Consider the following 20,770-nt stretch of genomic DNA (forward strand, 5'->3'; position numbering starts at 1 on the left):
CTTCTCCCATCGTTGACAGACACAAATTTCTGTCAGTTAGATAGGTAACTTTTTAGAAGCACCCATGCATTCCCTCTTTTACCATAGCTCTCGAGTTTATGTAGAAGCAGCCCATGACTTATAGTATCGAAAGCCTTCTTAAAATCGAGGAATAACGCCCCCAGTATTTTCGACCGTCAATCGCTTCAGCTATCTCATCCATTAGTTCACATGTAGCAGTGAGAGTGCTACATCCAACTATAAACCCATACTGTCCTTTGTAGATGAGATCATTGGAAAACCAGAACTCCGAGATAACACATAAGGGATCACTGGATTTGAATATCGGTATGACACGAGCAGTCTTCAGGCACTCCGGGAAATCACCAGTCTCAGTGATCTCGTTAAACACATTTTTCAGTATGTTTGCAAATTCTAGATGGTGGTTTTTTATGATGGTCGCTGATATATTGTCTGAACTTGCTGATTTTTAGGTTCCTTATCAGTAGAATGACTTCTTCTATTACAGTTGGCTGAAGGAAGATAGAGGACAGCTGCCTAGGCATGGTATTCCATATATCCTTGTCGCTGTGAATTCCACTGGCTAAGTTTTCACCAATACTATAGAAGAAATCTTGAACGTATTGTTGACTTGTATGCCATCAGAGACCTCCCTATCTCCGATTTTCAACGAAACTGAACAGCTCTGTTTGACTTTACGTCCCAAAAGTTCATTCATTAATTCCGGAGAACTTTGAGATTTGGGCGTAATTGTTTTTGTAAACAAACATGTCAATCGCTGATTTCTCGCGAATAAAAAAACAATCTAGTGAACAAACTATACCAAAAGATAGAGGAACCATTCATCTACCTGTATGTGTTGTTAGTTTTTTAGATTGAGCTTGAATTCGCGAGAAATCGTTAAATGAAGTGCTTGTTTACAAAAGCAATTACGCCCTAATCTCGAAGTTCTCCGGAATTGCCAAGATTTCTGGTTTGATGAGTGCAATAACAAGCGGTGGTAATAGTCACTTTTATTTCGGTATTTTATTTGTTGTAGCCTTTTTGATGCATGCTTGAAGAGCTCTTTAAAGTGCTCATCACTTGAATGTCTTCGACTAGACTTTAAAAGGTTCTCTTTGATCTTCATCATCTTCCATACGTCAAAGGTCATCCATGGGCAGTGTCCTTTGACCTTAGCCTCAACAGATATTACTTTCGTCGACGCCGTTTGTATTTTCACTTCAACATCTTCATTGATAGCTTTAAGATACGAAAAACAGACACAGGTGTCGCTGCCGGCATCGACAAATATTTGCAGTTCTATGTTCAGTAGAGCCCCGGTCCCTGCACAGTTCGAAAAAGTAATGTACATTTCCGTTACTATGATGCACATAAATAAAGCGTCATATATCATACAAGATCACAACAGTACTCTGTGGAGTGGACTAGCGAACCATAGTGTGCTTATTGCCTTTTTTTAAGACAGGGAAAATAAAAGAATCCTTCCAGCCGTCGCGAAAGATCTCACAATCCAAAGAGGGGATGCTAAAGGTGTGGCCAGCTCTCCAATACAGTTCTTAACAACCGCGGAAGGGATTCTGTCAGGGCCGGTGCTGAAAGATTTTTTCAAACGAAGGCCTGCTCTACGAACCAGTGTTTGTTTTTATCATTTACCATCACACGCAAGGAGTTGCGCTTCAACCCAGTGTAGATGAATTGTGTTCGTTTTGAATATCTTCGCTACGAGCGAAACGAACAAATGAGTTCATTATACATCAATGAATACGCGTTTGTTGATATTAACCACTGCTTGATTATCCAACCCAAAATTGTCAAAATCAGAAGTTATCAGCAAAATAATCAAATTCATTTTGGGCAAAATGATTATTTGAATATTGTCGATTTCAGAGCATTAAACCTCGGTATTATCCAAGGGGTAATCAACTCTGCACATTGTGCCGAAACACAGCATGGCACACTGTTCGGCATGATAGCGCACACTTTGACAAGCAGGACATAAACAATATGATATAAAATGGCATCACTGTTGAGTGTTGAAGTTCAGCCAATAGTTACTAAGATTGGCTACTTGATTGAATACTTTGTTTACTCAAAAGTGACTAGTGAGAGAATTTTTTGTCATACATAAAACTGGTAGAACAACGATTCAATAAAAATTTAAGAACGGCAAATCGGTTTCGAAGATCATTCGAAAAAATCTGTAAGTAATCCGTAAATCTGTAATCTAGCAAAACTCAGCCCATCTCATCCGATTCACAGCAAAAATTCCAGTGGCGCGAGTCTTCATTCAGAACAGCTTTTATTTGGGCTTCACTTCAATCAAGTTTAATCAAGTGGCTGGTTGAGAGGGTCTTGTCGATAAGTCAGTCAAGATGGCTGAAACGGGGTACCTCCAGCTACGGGTGGTCAACAGCCTGTAAGATCTGGTCATCCCAATATGACGATACAGTTCGGAATGCGGTCGACGAAGTCGTTGTATCTTCCTATGGTGCAGACTAGTGAGTTCCCGTGACCATGAAAATCAAAATGAAACCTTGAGACATTGAACATCAGTTTATGCATGTTGCAATTTTGAAGAAGTTTGATATCGTATCATCAAGGAATTGAGAAGGAAATTGTTTGTACATCTGACAAGTTTTGACTACGCTGGGGCAGGGTAATTCTATCAAATATAAGCTGGTCAAACTGGGGCTTCCGACCGAAAAATGCCCGGTTGTTACCTTTGATGATTAATTTGAAAGGCCAGGCAATCTCATCAATATCAAGCAATTGGATTCCCTATATGGGAGGGTTAAACCTCGATGAACCCTCACATTCTCACCCACATGTTTTCACCAAAGGTCACCAACTGAAGGCTTTATTCCAAAAAACGCTCATAAATTTTTGGACTAAATATTTCGTTCTGTCGTGGGTATCCGATCTCGAAGCGTACACCGAAGAATCAGAACAGGCCCGTTGCGAGAGTTGAGGTATAAGTTTGTTATGCAAAATAATCAATAAATAAAAAAAAGCTTATCCCCTCAGATTCGAATACCGGTCTTGCTGAGGATCATCGGGATGGAATTTTTTACATTTTCCCCTGCGTTTTCTCTCGGTTATTCTGGCCAGTTATTCATCTCACTTGGTATGGGCTTTGAAGGGATATCCACGAGGATGTCCACTGGACTTTATAGGGGTGTCCATATCGTTTTGAAAGAAGTCTGTTTACTGCTGTGGGATGCCAATACGTATTAACTCCACACATTCCATCAGACCTGGATCGATGTACGATTGCCTTAGAGCAATAGTATAGGATTTATAGGAACAGATCATTGCTGTTAGAAATGCAATTACATTTTATTCTAATCAACAAGTCCAACATCAAGCACATCCCCGTCGTCAGATCCTGTCATTTTGCAGATGCATCGCGGTCGAGACTCGTATCAAGGAACCCCGAGTTTGCTTGAACACCGTACAAGTTTGATGGCTTCCACTTCTTCTTCCACCTTCCGATCCGCTAACGCTCTAATGAGAATGAAGGGAACCTGATTGCTTCCATCAGATAAATTAAGAATGTAAACACAATTAAAAAAAAGTCATAGCTTTCGGGGTTGCCAAACTTATGGAATATTGACACCTTGATTGGCACACTTTGATTGGCATCTTGATAAGCACGTTCGGCAGAGCTTTTGGCAGAGCTTTCGGCACAGCTCAATCACTCGGCACAGATTTAAGTGTGCAGTGTTGAGTACCCCTTGATATTATCATCAATTCAGCACGAGGCAATAATTTTCCATCAATCTGTTTATAAAAATCAACACAACACGTTCTACAGCGCTGTATTTGTGTAATATGAAAATAATCATTTTGCATTTGATCCTCAAAATCATCCCCACCAAGATGAAGATGAATATTGATATTGACAACAACACAGGCGAAAATAAACTTTTAGTCACGAATGAACAAAAACAAATGTTGACTTCGATACTCAAAGGTTGCCTTGATCAATAGAATATCAACAGTGAGTATGCATAAGGACTTAAACGCGATGATCGATGCTCTTCGTCGATTTTCTCTTTTGTTAGCAACTTGCTAGAATCAACGTTTCCCGTTACGTTTACTGTTGTTTTTGATAGCCAATACAACCTGTTACAACTTTGCATTGAACAAATTCTAGAAAATTGTTTCGCTTAGCTGCTACAGTAGCAATGCAAAGATAAAATCGATGAAGAGAATCGATCATCGCGTATACGCCTTTATGCATGCTCACTGTCGATTTGTCAAAATTCAAATTCATGCAGGCAGTTGGTCTATCTGTTAAGGTTGTCTTCATTTTCAGCTAAGTTGAGTGTAGAAAGAATGACTGCTACGAACATTATTAGTCGAGATAGGCGAATGCGGTCCAACAACACAAAGTACGGGAGCCTCGTTTACACCGGTTACAATGTACTCGATAGGTAAATTTTCTTTGACGAAGCCACTGCTGTATTGTGACATGAACAGGTCAGCGATTCCTTTCGTATCAGACCATTCTCGATCCGTATTGTACATGGTAGAAGGTAAGCCCGATTCCTTCCGTTGATCGTTGACATGATTTCTGAAGCTCTTGGGATTTGCTTTGAGTTTAGTTTGTCCAAGTAACAATTTGGGTTTTATTAGGGCTCTGTAGACCATGATTTAGACTTGTAGAATGCTTTAAAACCTCGATAAAACTTGAAATGTTACTTGGGTTGTAGAAGGTGATGATGGGCTTGATAAAGCTGTTTGTTGTGCGCATATACTATTTGTTAACGAGGTTGTACTTTTTCTACGATGCCTCCGTTCGAAGTTTACAAAGTTTAACTTCAGTCGCTTGAGTCGTTGGTTTGACCTAAGAAGGTTATTATATATGGGTGAAGTTGTCATGGGTACAAACTGATCGATCGCATAGACGACAATATTCGAGAAAACAGAAGAGGCAGCATTCGCGTCACGATCTATGAGTTCATCGTCCCAGCTCATGTTTTTGAAAAAGGTTTCCATTCCCTCGAAGTCAGTCCTTCGGTAGTCATACGAAACGCTGTCCACGGTAACCCGATATAAGTGTAATTATAACTGCAGAGGTGAATGTTGTCTACAACGCTGAACTAGGTGCCTCTTGGATCGAACAATTAGAGGCGAGTTTACTGTTCAGGAAGCATAGATCAAGCAGTCTATGATTTTCATTGGAGATCCCGTTCCGTTGCAGAAGATCAGCAGTATGTGTAGCAATCTAGGAGAGATACTACTAGAGGTGTAATATATGAACCATTAGAGAGAGGATGAATGTACCCAGCTGCATTCGATGACCAGTCGACTAAAGCAACAAAAAAAAAATTTAGTTTTTTTATTAGTAAGGCTCAATTGCGTTAGCTTTACGGAGCCGATATTTCATGTTAAAGTTACAAAATGTACGTAATTCTAGCGGTTTACTAGTAGATGATCATCTTGAGCTCTTACGAGAGCTCTTTTTCGAGGGCGAATGTTCGGTGGATCCTGTCATAGTCAGCCGATCCCATCGCTGCTGTTTTCGCACGTGTTCCTGGATGCAACACTCAGCTCTGTCACTTTTTCAGAATAGTCTTTGATACCATATTTTTCGTAACATTGTGGTTCTTGTGTACAATTCCATTCTGCTGTTTCACTGTTTCCATTTCCGGTGTATTTTCGTTGATCTCCTCTTCTAGTACCTCGATGACTTCTTCCTCCATAATTTGCGTTTCATTTGACACCACTCTTTTTCCAACGACTACTGCATAGGAATTGGTTTGACCCTTCTCTTGTTTCCATTTTTCATGTTGGCTCCCGATTTTCCGAGATGGACAAGAATCTCTACGATGCCCTTCCGATTGGCACAAAAACACTTTTTCCTTCTCGATTAAGGAAATCCAGCGTCGGTGGAATATCCTCCTCGATATCAATTTACAAACCTCGCACGCCAGTATACATGTGATCGAGGCCCGACTCCACAGGAAATTTTTTTCACGGATTTACCAAACTCCAATGATAGTTCGTTGTCTGTTACTTCTGGAGGTAGATTGACATGCGCACCTGTCCCCGCGATTGACATGCGCACCTCCACTGACTTTTCCGTTTGCCTAGTGGAACTTTGGGGTATCCGTGTTCCTTCGTAGCGTTTCTTCCATTGCCTCCAGTGACATGAACTTGATATACACACATTTGTTGTCCAATATTTTGTATGTCGTGTCCATTTCCAACACATCAGAGTCCAACTGCTTCACAAATCCGCCGATCTCGAACCAAGACGGCCCAGGACCACCCGCTAAGAAACGAAACTGCACCGTGTTAACAAACATTCCACTCTTCTCGGTAATTATTTTCAAATTCTGCTTTCAATTCGAGAATAAGCAACCGAAACCAACAAACGCGCTACAACAAGGGCAACACAATTCGGCCATGTGAATCCACTCCAGATGGAACCGCTGCCTCGTTGTCGGTTGTAGGAAAGCAACTGACTAAACGAAGATTTAAATCACCAACAACAAGGATCTCGTCAGTCGCATTCATCTTGGATACAACCCAACAAAGTGAATCAACGTGTTGGTCGATCAACTCAGCATCGCCAAGTCGATCCGAGGGTAAATACAACACGCAAATGAAGACCACTTTCAACGGTAGGGTAACAGCCACCCAAATATTTGCTTAGAAAGTGTGTTGCTGTTCAACCAAGTTTCGATGAAGGCGTGCATATCGTAACAAGCATCCGAGCAGGCCAATTTGTACTCAGCTACGATTCTAATCATGCCTTCAATGTTTTGGTAATACAGCAAATATTTCCTGGATCCTGGATGCGTTACCGTTGTTTTTATTAGAGTCATCATGCCGGGGAATGACTGAAATTTTCGGAGTACTATGTACGGATGTTTAGTGATCATTTCCTGCTACGGTAGGACATATACTGTTCGTGCAATTACCTGAGAAACCAAGCTCAGTCATTTGAGCATTGTAATCAGAGTGGATGAAAGTTCGAAAGGACTTTTTACGGCAGTGTTGTGATCATTTCTTGCTTCGGTAGGTCATATACAATTTGCGCAATTACCTGAGAAAACAAGCTCAGATTGCCACTTCCGAAGGTGATGCTCGAATGGGGCAACGCTGACAAAACTGGGCCAGAATCCATTTTTGGTGATGGTGTTAGTGAAAATTGGGTTATCCAATACTAGTACTTTGAAGGATACAAAGCTCAAAGGACGTCCTTTTTTAGCAGTGGGAATTAGCAGTTGACAACGGAACTCATTTTCAAATAATCGAGCATTGATGTACGGAATGTACTGTTCTGGTGAGCACGTCACTCCAAAGGTAGCAACATCCTTGCGAAACACGCGAGGTATTTCCAATGTATACTGCTCACTGAAAATGAAACTAACTCAAAAAGTGAGTCACTTTCCCTCATTCGTATGGCGAAATTTCTAAACGCGTACGTCACTCAGAATATGAGTATCCTACACTTTTACGAATGTATCCATACGAATGAGTAAAAGTGACTCACTCTCTGTGTAAGATTCGTTTTCAGTGCTGCAATCCGAAGACGACAAAGTACACTGGAGTTACATTGAGTTCGGGCCTTTTAAGCGTAGTGAATTTAAGGAGATGCCATCTTCCTTCGTGGGCGCGGACCATATCATTTGTTTCTTGCTTGTTCGGGATGATCACCGCAGCTAGAGGGAGTTACCATGTACGTCGAGGATTCGCTTTTTCTATTTTCTTCACTAATAGGGTAGAGAACTACTTCGGCCTAATCGCCCATTTTGGGCCTATCAAACAGAAAACATCAAATAAATCCATGATTTCGGTGTTAACAGGTAAATTATGATTTTGGTATTATACATTAGTTCAAATGCTACAGAACAAAGTCAAAGATCGCGGGATATGAAAGTTTGCACCCAATATTACCAAAAACAAAAGAAGCGCTCCGACCGAATCAATTTTTGTTTTCATCCGATAGGCTGAAGTGAATTCATTGGTGTTTCAATGGCGTTTCAATGCATTAGGCCGAGTTTAGAATCAGTAGGCCGAGTTTGATGTCAAGAAGCAGTGTTAGACTTTTAACAATATATCAACGATTGGTTTCTCTTTATCAAATCTTACGATACATACAGAAAGGTAAATAAATTTGGAAGCCATCAGTAATAATAACATTCCGTTTGGTGCTAAAATACGCTAGATTAAAAAAGACTAAGGGCGGGTTGTGCTTAATAGGCCGGAAATGGGGTAGTTAACCCTACCTTGTGAGCTGATATTCTTCTATCTGCCACACGATCTTTGGCTCTGGCAGATAGTCTGAACCAGTTGTTGAACAGATTATTAAATTTGGGTTATTTGGTTAATTTAAATCTGTACAATGTCATTGATATACATACTGTATATATAAACCTGTTTGTCTTACTTGTCTACATTTTTATTATTTCTGTGATGCAATGCTGCTCAGCTCTCCCGCAGAATCCTCACTAAAGCCTCCTGTCGCTGGGGATCACCATTACACCATTTAATTTCGAGTTTAATCGCAATTTACGACCCACTTATACAGCGATCTAATAATTATCTCACTGTCATGCCACATGCCACTGCTCCTCTCAATTATTATCTTTTTAATTTTTCCATTCAACACGCCCGAACAAACAAAAACCAAACACATGTTGCCCTTAGCCAATGACAATGACATCCCCGAGCCTGACACCTGCCGTCACTTCGGATTATGCTGAACCTGTCGCGCTCAATTCGCTTGCCTCCTGCTGATGCTGCTCGTTGTTTTTCGGTTCACGGATTAATCCGAAGCGGAGGCATCCAGCCGTGACAACAAGCATCCAATTGAACACGGTTGCCCTTCCCCTCGACTTTCATATGCGAGGGCGAGTGTACCGATATGTGCGCATATTTTCCACGGATAAACGTGAATTGTTTCGATTTTATGTTCATCAATTTCACAGGTCAATGAATCATTATGTTTTCATATAACTTGTATAGTCTCATTTCATCGACCCCTTCGGGGAAACATAAATTCAATCAATTAGCTTATCTTTCCGTGAACCCAAATGTAAAAATTCTGAAAAATAGCTCATTGAATGCATTTTCGAATCGAAACAAAACAAAAATTAAACGTGATGAAAGAGAAGTAGCCACAATTAAAAATATCGATCATGCAAAACTATGCCAGCGCATTCATCAAGAGTACAAACATGACTCCCAGAACAAAAGCCATACAGGACTCGCTAACGAATGTGAACAAGAGTTTAGCAATGAAAAAAATATGCCTTTCATGCATCCACCGCAATTCAGAAGAGCTCTCGTGGAACTTCCTGCGTTGCCTGCACCCACCTTCCATATTTCCTCGGGAAAAGTATTGATTTGCGCTAGCAGCTAGTTCATCTTCACCGCCCACTACTGGCTGTCATGCATCATGCATCAGTCAAAGTGCATATATCGAGGAAAACCTGCCGCACAATCTCTCTGCAGCTGGTCGAGGGCGGATCCCCTTCCGCCTACGCTCGTACACACTTGAGCACGCCTTCACCGGTTTCGCTGTGTCGTCTCTGTATAATAAATATGCAGCTACCTAAATACACCCCGCTTATATGTCAACTGGAGTAAAAAGCTATAGCAACTATTTTTATTCTCAATCTGGGGTGCTTATGCGATTTATGTTTTAATCATTCCGATGTTCGATACCGTTAATTAATAGCATTTTTGGTCATTCTTATAATTACAGGAGAACCCACCGATGAGCAGCCTTTCGTATCCAAAGATGGAAAAGTGGGCGCCAATCTGTATTTATACTCGGTAAGTTCAACACATACACCGTTTGAAAAAATCAGTGCAATATCTGCAATATATAGCGCAAGGTTTTGCGTAAATGTGCCAGATAAATCTGTCAATTCAAGATTTGTTAACAATCGCCAACTATAGTTCAAAATTAAACCAGGGGAGATTTTACACGATGGTTTAAATTCAGAATTGTTTTCTCGGGAGTGTTTTCTTTACAATAAGCTACGTAAGCAGTTCAGAGAGTGCGTGTCAAGTGCTTTAAAATTTGAATTAATGACTGCCTACACAACGGAAGAAAAGTTCGAAAACCACTCAAAATCTGAAGGCGAGGGGAAAGGACAGTCTCTAAGACATTCTGTCAATTCTGTTTAGAAAAGTCTTTTAAAAAAACCTAAATTTATAAATAACAAATCAATTCAGATTAATTGTAAATGGTAATAATAATCATCAAAATATATATGCTTTATATCTCACAAAAATTGAAAACCTAAATCATTATCCAGTATCAGTGCTGCATAATCTCGAAAATTCACGGCATTATTCAAAATTCTGCTTTGGTCACTCATTTGAACTAACAGTCATCGTCAAGGCAAACCATGTCAATTATCAGTGACAATGCTGTCATTGACGAACATGTGCAATTTTTTTTAGTAGCTAAATTTGTAACGAAATTAAATGACTTGAGCAAAAAAATTATATGGAGCCGTTAAAGTGAACAAGCATCTACGTGCTGAACTACTTACGGTATAGGGGTAAATCGCTACGAAGATACTGCCAAAATCGTTCGTACATTACGAAGCAGGAGTTCAACCGCACAAGTAACGACTATAGGAAATACAACAGATTCCTGTATCTTTCGTACGCAATCATCTCTTCGCATAAATCCAAAGCGTTTCTGGTCGTTTGTAAACTCTTAAAAGAACGAAGTCGGTTTGCCATTGTCAGTTCATCTCGGTGAGCAATCCACTGAATCTGAACCGGAGAAATGCCGCCGTTTTGCTCAACATTTCATGAGTTCGTTCAATGAATCACCAAATCAAGTCACGATTGCTATACGCGACTCTCCAAGAGATGCATTTGAGCTCAGTGAACATACCGTCAATCTAGCACTTCAAAGGTTGAAACTCTCGTTTGCTGCCGGGCCAGACGGCATTCCTGCGTCCGTTCTGAAGCTGTTTTCGGAGTAGTTGCTCTCTCCCTTGGTGATGTTATTTAATCTGTCGCTACAGGAGAGCCTCAGGACGTGGAAATTTTCGTATATGTTCCCCGTCCACAAGAAAGGCGATAAAAGGAATGTCCAGAATTTCAGATGCATCACATCACTATGTTACTGCTCCAAAGTATTCGAGATCATCATCAATGAGGCGATCTTCATCTCTTGTAAAAATTATATCTCCACGACTCAGCATAGATGCTACCCAAAACGGTCAGTTACAACCAATTTTACCGAATTCGTGTCGCTTTTTTGTTCGGACCTCTGGTGGACAAATCGACGCTGTTTACACTAATCTCAAGGCTGCATTTAACCGAGTAGACCTCAACATTCCTTTAAGCAAGCTTGAGAAACTCGAAGTGTCTGGATCTTTCATCTCGTGGTTCAAATCTTACCTTACGAACCGTTCGCTTTGCGTTAAGATTGGAGCTTCTCGTTCTGAAGTGTTCACTAACGTTTCCGGCGTTCTCCAAGGAAGTAATTTGGGACCCCTTCTGTTTTCGCTTTTCGTCAACGAGCTTTCGTGTGTACTGCCACCTGGATGCCGGCTATTTTACGCTGACGATGTCAAAATGTATGTGGTTAACAATTGCATCGCTGATTGTGGATCGTATGCAGAGTTGGTGCTCCCTTAACTTCTTGACGCTCAGCATCAACAAGTGCAATGTGGTCTCATTTCACCGCAAACAAAACTCGATAATATTTAATTAAAGGGTTATACGGTCAAAATTTGGTCAATATCAACTTGACGTATTTCTTTCAATTTTGCATTTAAAAAACCTGAACACCCCTCATTTTGAAGGTGTGTGTGTGTGTAGAATGTTGCTCCTATTTTGATTTTGGAATTCACTCTTCAGTTGTCAAAATGCCGTCCAAGCAAGAAGAGCAGCGTATCAAAATTTTGCTCGCGCATCGCGAAAATCCGAGCTACTCGCACGCAAAGTTGGCAAAATCGCTAAAAGTTGCCAAATCAACCGTTACAAATGTAATTAAAGTGTTTGGGGAACGTTTGTCGACAGCCAGGAAGTCTGGATCGGGGGGAAATCGAAAACCGGAAGCCACTGAGACGACAAAGAGAGTTGCCGGTAGTTTCAAGCGAAACCCTAACCTCTCTCTCCGAGATGCCGCAAATAAGCTGGGTGTATCGTCTACAACCGTGCATCGAGCCAAAAAACGAGCCGGACTATCGACTTACAAGAAGGTAGTGACTCCAAATCGCGATGATAAACAAAATACGACGGCCAAAGCGCGATCCCGGAGGCTGTACACGACGATGCTGACGAAGTTTGACTGCGTGGTAATGGACGACGAAACCTACGTCAAAGCCGACTACAAGCAGCTTCCGGGACAGGAGTTTTATACGGCAAACGGAAGGGGAAAGGTAGCAGATGTTTTCAAGCACATGAAACTGTCAAAGTTCGCAAAGAAATATCTGGTTTGGCAAGCCATCTGTACCTGTGGCTTGAAAAGCAGCATTTTCATAGCTTCCGGGACTGTCAACCAAGAAATTTACGTGAAAGAGTGTTTGAATAAACGTCTGCTGCCTTTCCTGAAGAAACACGGTTGTTCCGTACTGTTTTGGCCGGATTTGGCATCTTGCCATTACGGTAAAAAGGCCATGGAGTGGTACGCCGCCAACAACGTGCAGGTGGTTCCCAAGGACAAGAACCCTCCCAACACGCCAGAGCTCCGCCCAATTGAGAAATACTGGGCTATTGTCAAGCGGAACTTAAAGAAGACCAAAAAAACTGCTAAGGGCGAGCAGCAGTTCAAGGCAAACTGGCTTTCTGCGGAGAAGAAGGTGGACAAGGTGGCTGTACAAAATCTGATGGCAGGGGTCAAGCGTAAGGCCCGGCAATTCGGATTTGGAAAAGCGGAAGCCTAACTGAATATTTTTCCTGAATTTTATACTAATTGAACTTGAAAAAGAAATTTAATTTGATTTTTTAAATAAACGATTTCACCGATTTACACGCGTTTTCCCTTGACCAAATTTTGACCGTATCACCCTTTATTCCATTTCCGGGAAAACGTTAGAGAGGATTAGCCAGATCAAAGATTTGGGAGTAACACTCGACTATGAATTGACTTTCTAACCGCACTACAAACATCCTGACTAAAGCTAACAGGCAGCTTGGCTTTATGTTCAAAATATCTGAAGACTTTCGCGATCCGCTTTGCCTGCGGGCGCTGTATTGTTCGTTAGTACGTTCAATCTTAGAGTATAGTGCTGTCGTCTGGTGCCCATACCAAGCATTCTGGATAGCCAGATTTGAGAGTGTACAGAGAAAGTTTGTTCGCTACGCACTTCGTCATCTGCCTTGGCGTGACACGGCTAACTTGCCGTCTTAAGTGGATCGCTGTCGTCTGCTTTTAATTGAAACCATGGAACAAAGAAGACCGAACGCTCAAGCTGTGTTTGCTGCTAAGATCATTACCAGCGAGATTGATTCCCCCGAATTACTTCGGCAGCTTTTCTTTTACGCACCTGCGAGTGATTAGAAAGCTTAATTTTGTACATCTTGCAGCTCGTAATCCGTAATATGGGTTGAATGAACCTATCCATTCCGTCGAAAACGCGTTTAATGCCGTCTATGCATTGTTTGACTTTAATGTGCCGTTAACTGTTTTTATTAGAAGACTGTCCTGAGTCACTGACTCATATTTTCGACACGATTGAAGTGCATCCACTTTGATGTGATATTGAAATTAATTGTTTGATGTGTACGTGACAAACAATTTAATCAATATCACGTGAAAGTCTGTCAATGACAATGACAAATCTCAGCACTGATAAGATCAAAACAACCTAATAGTAGAGTTTTGGCAGTTTGCATAAAACCGGCAGATGCCATCGATATTTAAAAAAAAACTGAAAGCTTTAATTGGAATTCAAAATGCCGTCAATCATCACTACGGTGACCTGTACATGTCTTTTTTTCCTAAAATACCCCATTTAATTTATTTTTTTTTATTTTTTTTTCGTAAACCGAAATACGCCATTTTAAATTTTAGAAAACCGGATGACATCGCGTTTATATATTTAGATATATATTATAGCATGTTAAATCGCACACCAAATCATCCCAAGTAACATTTTAAGTTTTATAAAATACTACAAAGCTACTAGAAAACAACATTCATAAAACCCTGGTCAAGACTGCTTTGCCATTGATGCATCCACCAAAAACCTCATTTTTGCTAGAATCTGTCTAGTTGGCCCACCCTGGAGAAGGTTCTGAAGGGTATATTTTCGAAGCTCTTCAAGATTTATTTACGCATTGAGATCAATTTCAAACCCGTATTTAAGCTACAATAAAAGCTATTTGGAAACAATAAATCCGAGCCATTTACCCTACCTGCTTGCTAAGTTCACTAGAGAAACAACAATCAAGATAAAAAAGGATTCATAAATAAAGGGTGATACGGTCAAAATTTGGTCAATATCAACTTGACGTATTTCTTTCAATTTTGCATTTAAAAAACCTGAACACTCCTCATTTTGAAGGTGTGTGTGTGTAGAATATTGCTCCTATTTTGATTTTGGAATTCACTCTTCAGTTGTCAAAATGCCGTCCAAGCAAGAAGAGCAGCGTATCAAAATTTTGCTCGCGCATCGCGAAAATCCGAGCTACTCGCACGCAAAGTTGGCAAAATCGCTAAAAGTTGCCAAATCAACCGTTACAAATGTAATTAAAGTGTTTGGGGAACGTTTGTCGACAGCCAGGAAGTCTGGATCGGGGGGAAATCGAAAACCGGAAGCCGCTGAGACGACAAAGAGAGTTGCCGATAGTTTCAAGCGAAACCCTAACCTCTCTCTCCGAGATGCCGCAAATAAGCTGGGTGTATCGTCTACAACCGTGCATCGAGCCAAAAAACGAGCCGGACTATCGACTTACAAGAAGGTAGTGACTCCAAATCGCGATGATAAACAAAATACGACGGCCAAAGCGCGATCCCGGAGGCTGTACACGACGATGCTGACGAAGTTTGACTGCGTGGTAATGGACGACGAAACCTACGTCAAAGCCGACTACAAGCAGCTTCCGGGACAGGAGTTTTATACGGCAAAAGGAAGGGGAAAGGTAGCAGATGTTTTCAAGCACATGAAACTGTCAAAGTTCTCAAAGAAATATCTGGTTTGGCAAGCCATCTGTACCTGTGGCTTGAAAAGCAGCATTTTCATAGCTTCCGGGACTGTCAACCAAGAAATTTACGTGAAAGAGTGTTTGAATAAACGTCTGCTGCCTTTCCTGAAGAAACACGGTTGTTCCGTACTGTTTTGGCCGGATTTGGCATCTTGCCATTACGGTAAAAAGGCCATGGAGTGGTACGCCGCCAACAACGTGCAGGTGGTTCCCAAGGACAAGAACCCTCCCAACACGCCCGAGCTCCGCCCAATTGAGAAATACTAGGCTATTGTCAAGCGGAACCTAAAGAAGACCAAAAAAACTGCTAAGGGCGAGCAGCAGTTCAAGGCAAACTGGCTTTCTGCGGCGAAGAAGGTGGACAAGGTGGCTGTACAAAATCTGATGGCAGGGGTCAAGCGTAAGGCCTGGCAATTCGGATTTGGAAAAGCGGAAGCCTAACTGAATATTTTTCCTGAATTTTATACTAATTGAACTTGAAAAAGAAATTTAATTTGATTTTTTAAATAAACGATTTCACCGATTTACACGCGTTTTCCCTTGACCAAATTTTGACCGTATCACCCTTTACCATCCGATTTTATCAAAATAATTAAAATAAAAACTGATCGTATAAAAATCCTGCCGGATTTCCAAAATTATAACATACACACTTAGAAAAAACTAATTTTACACGTGACGGAATCCACCTTTTATAAAAGATGAGACGTAAACAAACATGGCACGTCATATTAAGTGCTCCGAGACTGAAAAGTTCGTTTCTCGACGACAAGTACATTTGATTGAGCTATAATTCGCGACTGTTATGACTCAAATTTATGTCAAAATTAACGCTCGTATATGTCATTCTCAGAGCACCTAAATTTACATGATTTTTTCTTAGTGTGTAGTTCTCATGAAGTGGCCTAGTTTTAGATGCCATATAAAATTTGATGTGAAATGTACGTGAAAACATCGAAAAACTTAAGTCCGCCCACGGAAAGCATCAATTTTACTAATTATTTTACCTTACGAAAAAAAATATATTCTTCAGGTCGTTCATTAAGCTTAGTCAAGATTTTTGTTTCTCATGATTTTTGCATTCTAAATATTTTCTTATTACTAAATTAACTAAAATAATGCTATATGCAAGGAAATAAAGATTGAAAATCGAAGATTGTAAGAAAACCAAATAATTGTAATATGGCGGAGGCATAAAAGTTTATTTTCATGGGCCATTTGTGAAAAAGTTATTTTGCTTTCAAGAAATCCTTAACAAATTCATAAGGTTTTAAAATGGCTTTTATGAAGAAAACTTGTAGACTGAATTGTATTTATCTTAAGCCATTTTGCTTGATCCTAACCCGTTTAGATTTATTGCAGCATTTATGGCGGCAATGTTGCTTACAAAATGTTAAACGTCAAAGTTTGTTTATCTTTCGATAGTTGCGCTGTGCGATTCAGCGTTCTTCCAGGCGATTCTCTCCCGATGGCTTGGAAGCAGTTGCTCAGAAAGTGTTCACAACATTTCGCATTTCGCACAGCTGTAACCTCGATCATTCCCGAAAAGATTCCCATCTTCCGGATGGTTCTGGAAATGCACCATCAAACAATGCAGGAATGTACGGTTGAATGAATTTTTTCCAAGTGATGACCCTTTCGCCGAATAAAATCGCAGCTATGGATCGGAAACCAACTAGTGTCCACTAACTGACAGTTTCAGTGGTTTGCTGTCGGTACTGACGCAAGTTATTCCCATCTTCATCTATTCGCAAGGGCTTGAGAAGACTGGTCTGTTTTCAGGCTGTTTTGACAATGTTTTATGAATTTGAGGACCACGCTCACTTCACTCTTCTCCACCAGATGCTCGCTCAGTCGTTGATGGTACCCGTTCCACCGGACGTGCTGGATCTTCTAAAGAACTAAATTTTACTGAAATCGGCTTCCCTTCGGTCGTTAGCATGGCTTGAATTTTTCCTCCAACTTCGTTTATCCTTCGAGGTATCCTTGTCATAAATTTGGTTTTTATTCATTATGAAGATCCATCTTTAAAGTTCAATTTGTAAACAGAGGAGATTTTATGATACACTTTTAAAAGCCTAAAAGGCAACAATATATATATTTTACTCTCATTTAAAACCTAATGGTTTTATGATTGCTTTTATAATGATAGAACAGGTTTATAGGGTATTTTATCAAGACATTAATTAAAAATTGCTAATGAAGTTTATGATTGATTTATAGAACAGTTTTATGGTGGGATTGAGAACTACTTTAAATTTAATTTTAAAACAAGACAGTTTTTGATTTCTTGCCAGACTGTAAAAGGTTTTTAAAACAGCAAAAAGGTGAACTACTAAGCAGGAACGTTTTACACAGTTAAATGCTGTATTTAAACTAAATGGATTATTCATTGTACCATCATAAAACCATCATAAATTAGAGTGGAAAATTGATTGCAGAATTGTAATTTGGGATGTATCCTGAGCACAAACTTCTCACATGTTAAATAACATCTCTTCCATGTAAACTGCTTTCAAAGATTTTGCTCTTTTGTAGCATTTGCATCGTTTATGTTATTTATTGTGTGTGGCAGGAAAATTTCTCAAAAAAGGATTATACCATCTGTTTTCTGTTTATGGCCGTACGACTGCGCCCATTGATTTAACACACGGCGGCTCTTTATCCAGGATTCACTCCTCAAGCCGCTGCCATACAATACTATCAAAGTTACATACCTGTGTATAATCCTTATGGGCGGAGTTGCATCGTGCTCATGAGCGGCGCGCTTCGACCGTAACCAAATGAGAATTAAACATAAGCGCGACAATAGAAGAAAAAATTAAATAATTCAAAAAGGTCGATTAAATCGGTGAATCGATCATTTTCAAAATCGATTCTTTTGATAAGATCGCCCAATGCTACCGTATACACGATTGGATTGTCTTTAATTTAACGCAAATGCCTTTCTCAACATTTGAAAGAAGTGAATTATTATTGAGCTTGGAAATATTTGCGTTAAATCTCAGACAAACAGACATAACACTCACATTCATCGCAAATAAGGTTTTAGTTGGGAATGTGCTCACATTTGTCATGCTGGCGCCACTGAATCTTTAAGCAAGCTACTACATTTCGAACTGGGGTCTCCCTTAGCTCAGTCGGTAAAGGCGCAGCTACAAACCAAGACCATGCTGGAGGTGGCTGGGTTCGATTCCCGGTTCGGTCTAGGAATTTTTCGGGCTGGAAAATTTCTTGACTCCCCTGGGCACAGAAGTGTGATTGAACTTGCCACACAATCATATCAATGCAAAAATGATACAGGCATCGAAAACTCTCAAATTAATAACTGTCGAAGTTCATCTAGAACACTAAGTTGAGAGCACACAATAAGCTAACATTTCGAACTTATCCTTGATGCCAGTTCCTTTTTGAATAAATTTAAGCTGTGTTCCATATGGTGAGTTTTCTTTTAATTTTGACACTTCGAAAACAAATTAGAATGTTCGAAAATCCGTCTGTCGTTGATCGGCCGATTTTCGAGAAGGTGTCAATCAAAACTGGTTCCTTGTCGGTCAGAAGTAAGTTTGCTATTCTAGCAGGTTTATTTGAAAAATTTCCATCTGTCAAATTAAAGTTAAAATTCAACAAATGGAATACAGCCTTAGTAGATGTCAACTCTTAAAATGATAGGTGGCCAAGGTACTGGAGACACACCAGATCTGTCGAATGCAGAAAAGAAAGTTGTTAAATATTACATCCAAACTGTTGCACATTAGTCATTCCACTTGTGTTATATTACGCTACACGGTGTACACAGAATTTGAGAACAAATCGTTTTGATGGCTGCAATATTCTATCAACCTTTTCCAGTTATTGATGTTCAATACATTACTATGAATATCATTTCACATCTATATGATGCATTTCACAAATTCCACTAATCAACGTGGCAAGCATTTCTTAATTATAACATACACCTCTGCCACGAGTTTACCCTGGAACCTGCAGAGCGCAATAAATCACACCGAAACGCACTTTAACTGGCTCTTGGGCGCCCTGTTTTATGTTCTACAGCTGCACCCGAAGATTTGAGAGCACACTCATCTTCATTATACCATTAGTACAGCTCTCAAGCCGTGGAAAAAGCCATTCGGCATCACACCTGGTTTGGTGCAGCCGAAATGCTTCGCAGGGAAAATGTAGCCATAAATTCCATCTTGACTGCCAGCCGAGACAGTTAGGAGACTGGAAATGGTCTGACGGTCTGAGCTTGTCTGCCACTGTCGCACCGGGCTAAGCATTTTTTTTTAAGTTGATTTAATTTAGCTTAAAAAATGGAATTATGCCATTTAAGTTGAGGATATCTTATGAGTGGCTTGTGTTTTTACGAGTTCAAAGTTCTGGTTCAATGATGATAATGTTTCACTAGAAAGAAAAAAAACAGCTGCTTCGCTTCAGCTTTATGGCACTTCAGTTCGTTAGCGTAATTTTCATTGACATTTGCTTTTGCCCTACTCGTCTCTGCCCACTATCTCTAATAAGCTCTCAAGTGCACTCCTAACTAGCTTGGAAAGGCAAACCAATCTATTTCTGTGTTACGCTTTGAAAGTGAGCATAATTCCTGTGAATACTGTGGCGGACAACGGTGGCTGGTCGTAAAGGTTAAGCGTGGAAGCTTCAACTTTCAAGAGCATGAGAGCAAGGATAGAGTAACTGAACGGATGCAAGGTGCAGCTTTCGGTTTCAAGTGCACTTTTGCTACCAGCCAGCATCGATCTACATACACACCGAGGTGTACTTGCTGCCTTTATACTTACGGTGGTAGTTTCACATTGGTAAACCAACAAAACTCCAATTTCCAAGCACTTTCGAGGGACCTTAGCGGAAACGGACCAGCAGCTTGCAAGTATCATCCTCGAGAAAACGTTCACCTTGAAGCGCCGTACTGTCGCACACTGAAGACATTTTCAGCTTCCGCATACAATTTAAGAATGACTTAATGGTTTTTTGGATTTGTAAAATATTTTTACACGATTTACGGCTAGGTAATGCATTTTGAATACCACATGGTTTTTCTTAGATTTTTTGAAACAAACTGCATTAAATTTGGTTGCAAATTAAGACCACACGATCAAAAATAGAGGTGAAAAAAAAATCGCGTGGAAACAGGATTGAGTGCATATCAAAGAAATTCTTACAAATCAACAAGATCATCCTGACAGGAAATCCAAGTGAGTTCTGATATCAATTCTAAAGGAATCTAAGTATGATAGTTCCAAAATGGGAGGGAGAAGCAGACTCGAAAAATATGAACGTCAAACGGAGCCAGAATCTAGCTGCCATAAACTGTCATTGCGAGCCAAGCAGTCTGATAATGCTTTTCTTACAGTTGAACAAGAATATGCAAGGTGGTATTGAAATCTTGTGTAAAGTAATTTATGAAAAACTGTCGCTTCCAGCTACTTTATTCAATGGGGCACTGTTTTTTAAATTCATTCATTGAATACACTCAAATCAATATTGAAATATATCTTTAACCAAGGTTTTGTCAAAATATTTAGAGGCATAATACAACACAAAACAGAAAAGTACATTTTTCAATGCAAAACATAACAATCTCAAACAATCACTACACGCTTAAATT

The 20,770-nt window shown here is 40.1% G+C and overlaps 1 protein-coding gene across 7 annotated transcripts in view; it reads left to right on the forward strand.

Annotated features, from left to right (window-relative positions):
- kcc (solute carrier family 12 member kcc) overlaps positions 1-20,770 on the forward strand; it is an 836,076-nt gene that overhangs the window by 569,159 nt on the left and 246,147 nt on the right. For all 7 annotated transcript variants that reach the window (XM_065231465.1, XM_065231467.1, XM_065231461.1 and 4 more), the window contains one exon: positions 9,728-9,798. In XM_065231465.1, coding sequence (XP_065087537.1) covers positions 9,728-9,798 — 71 coding nt within the window. The remainder of the gene's footprint in view (positions 1-9,727; positions 9,799-20,770) is intronic.

This window comes from Ochlerotatus camptorhynchus, unplaced genomic scaffold (genome assembly GCF_037179485.1).
Source record: "Ochlerotatus camptorhynchus isolate MF236.1 unplaced genomic scaffold, CSIRO-AGI_Acam_v1.1 ptg000357l, whole genome shotgun sequence".
In the NCBI taxonomy this organism is placed as follows: domain Eukaryota; kingdom Metazoa; phylum Arthropoda; class Insecta; order Diptera; family Culicidae; genus Ochlerotatus; species Ochlerotatus camptorhynchus.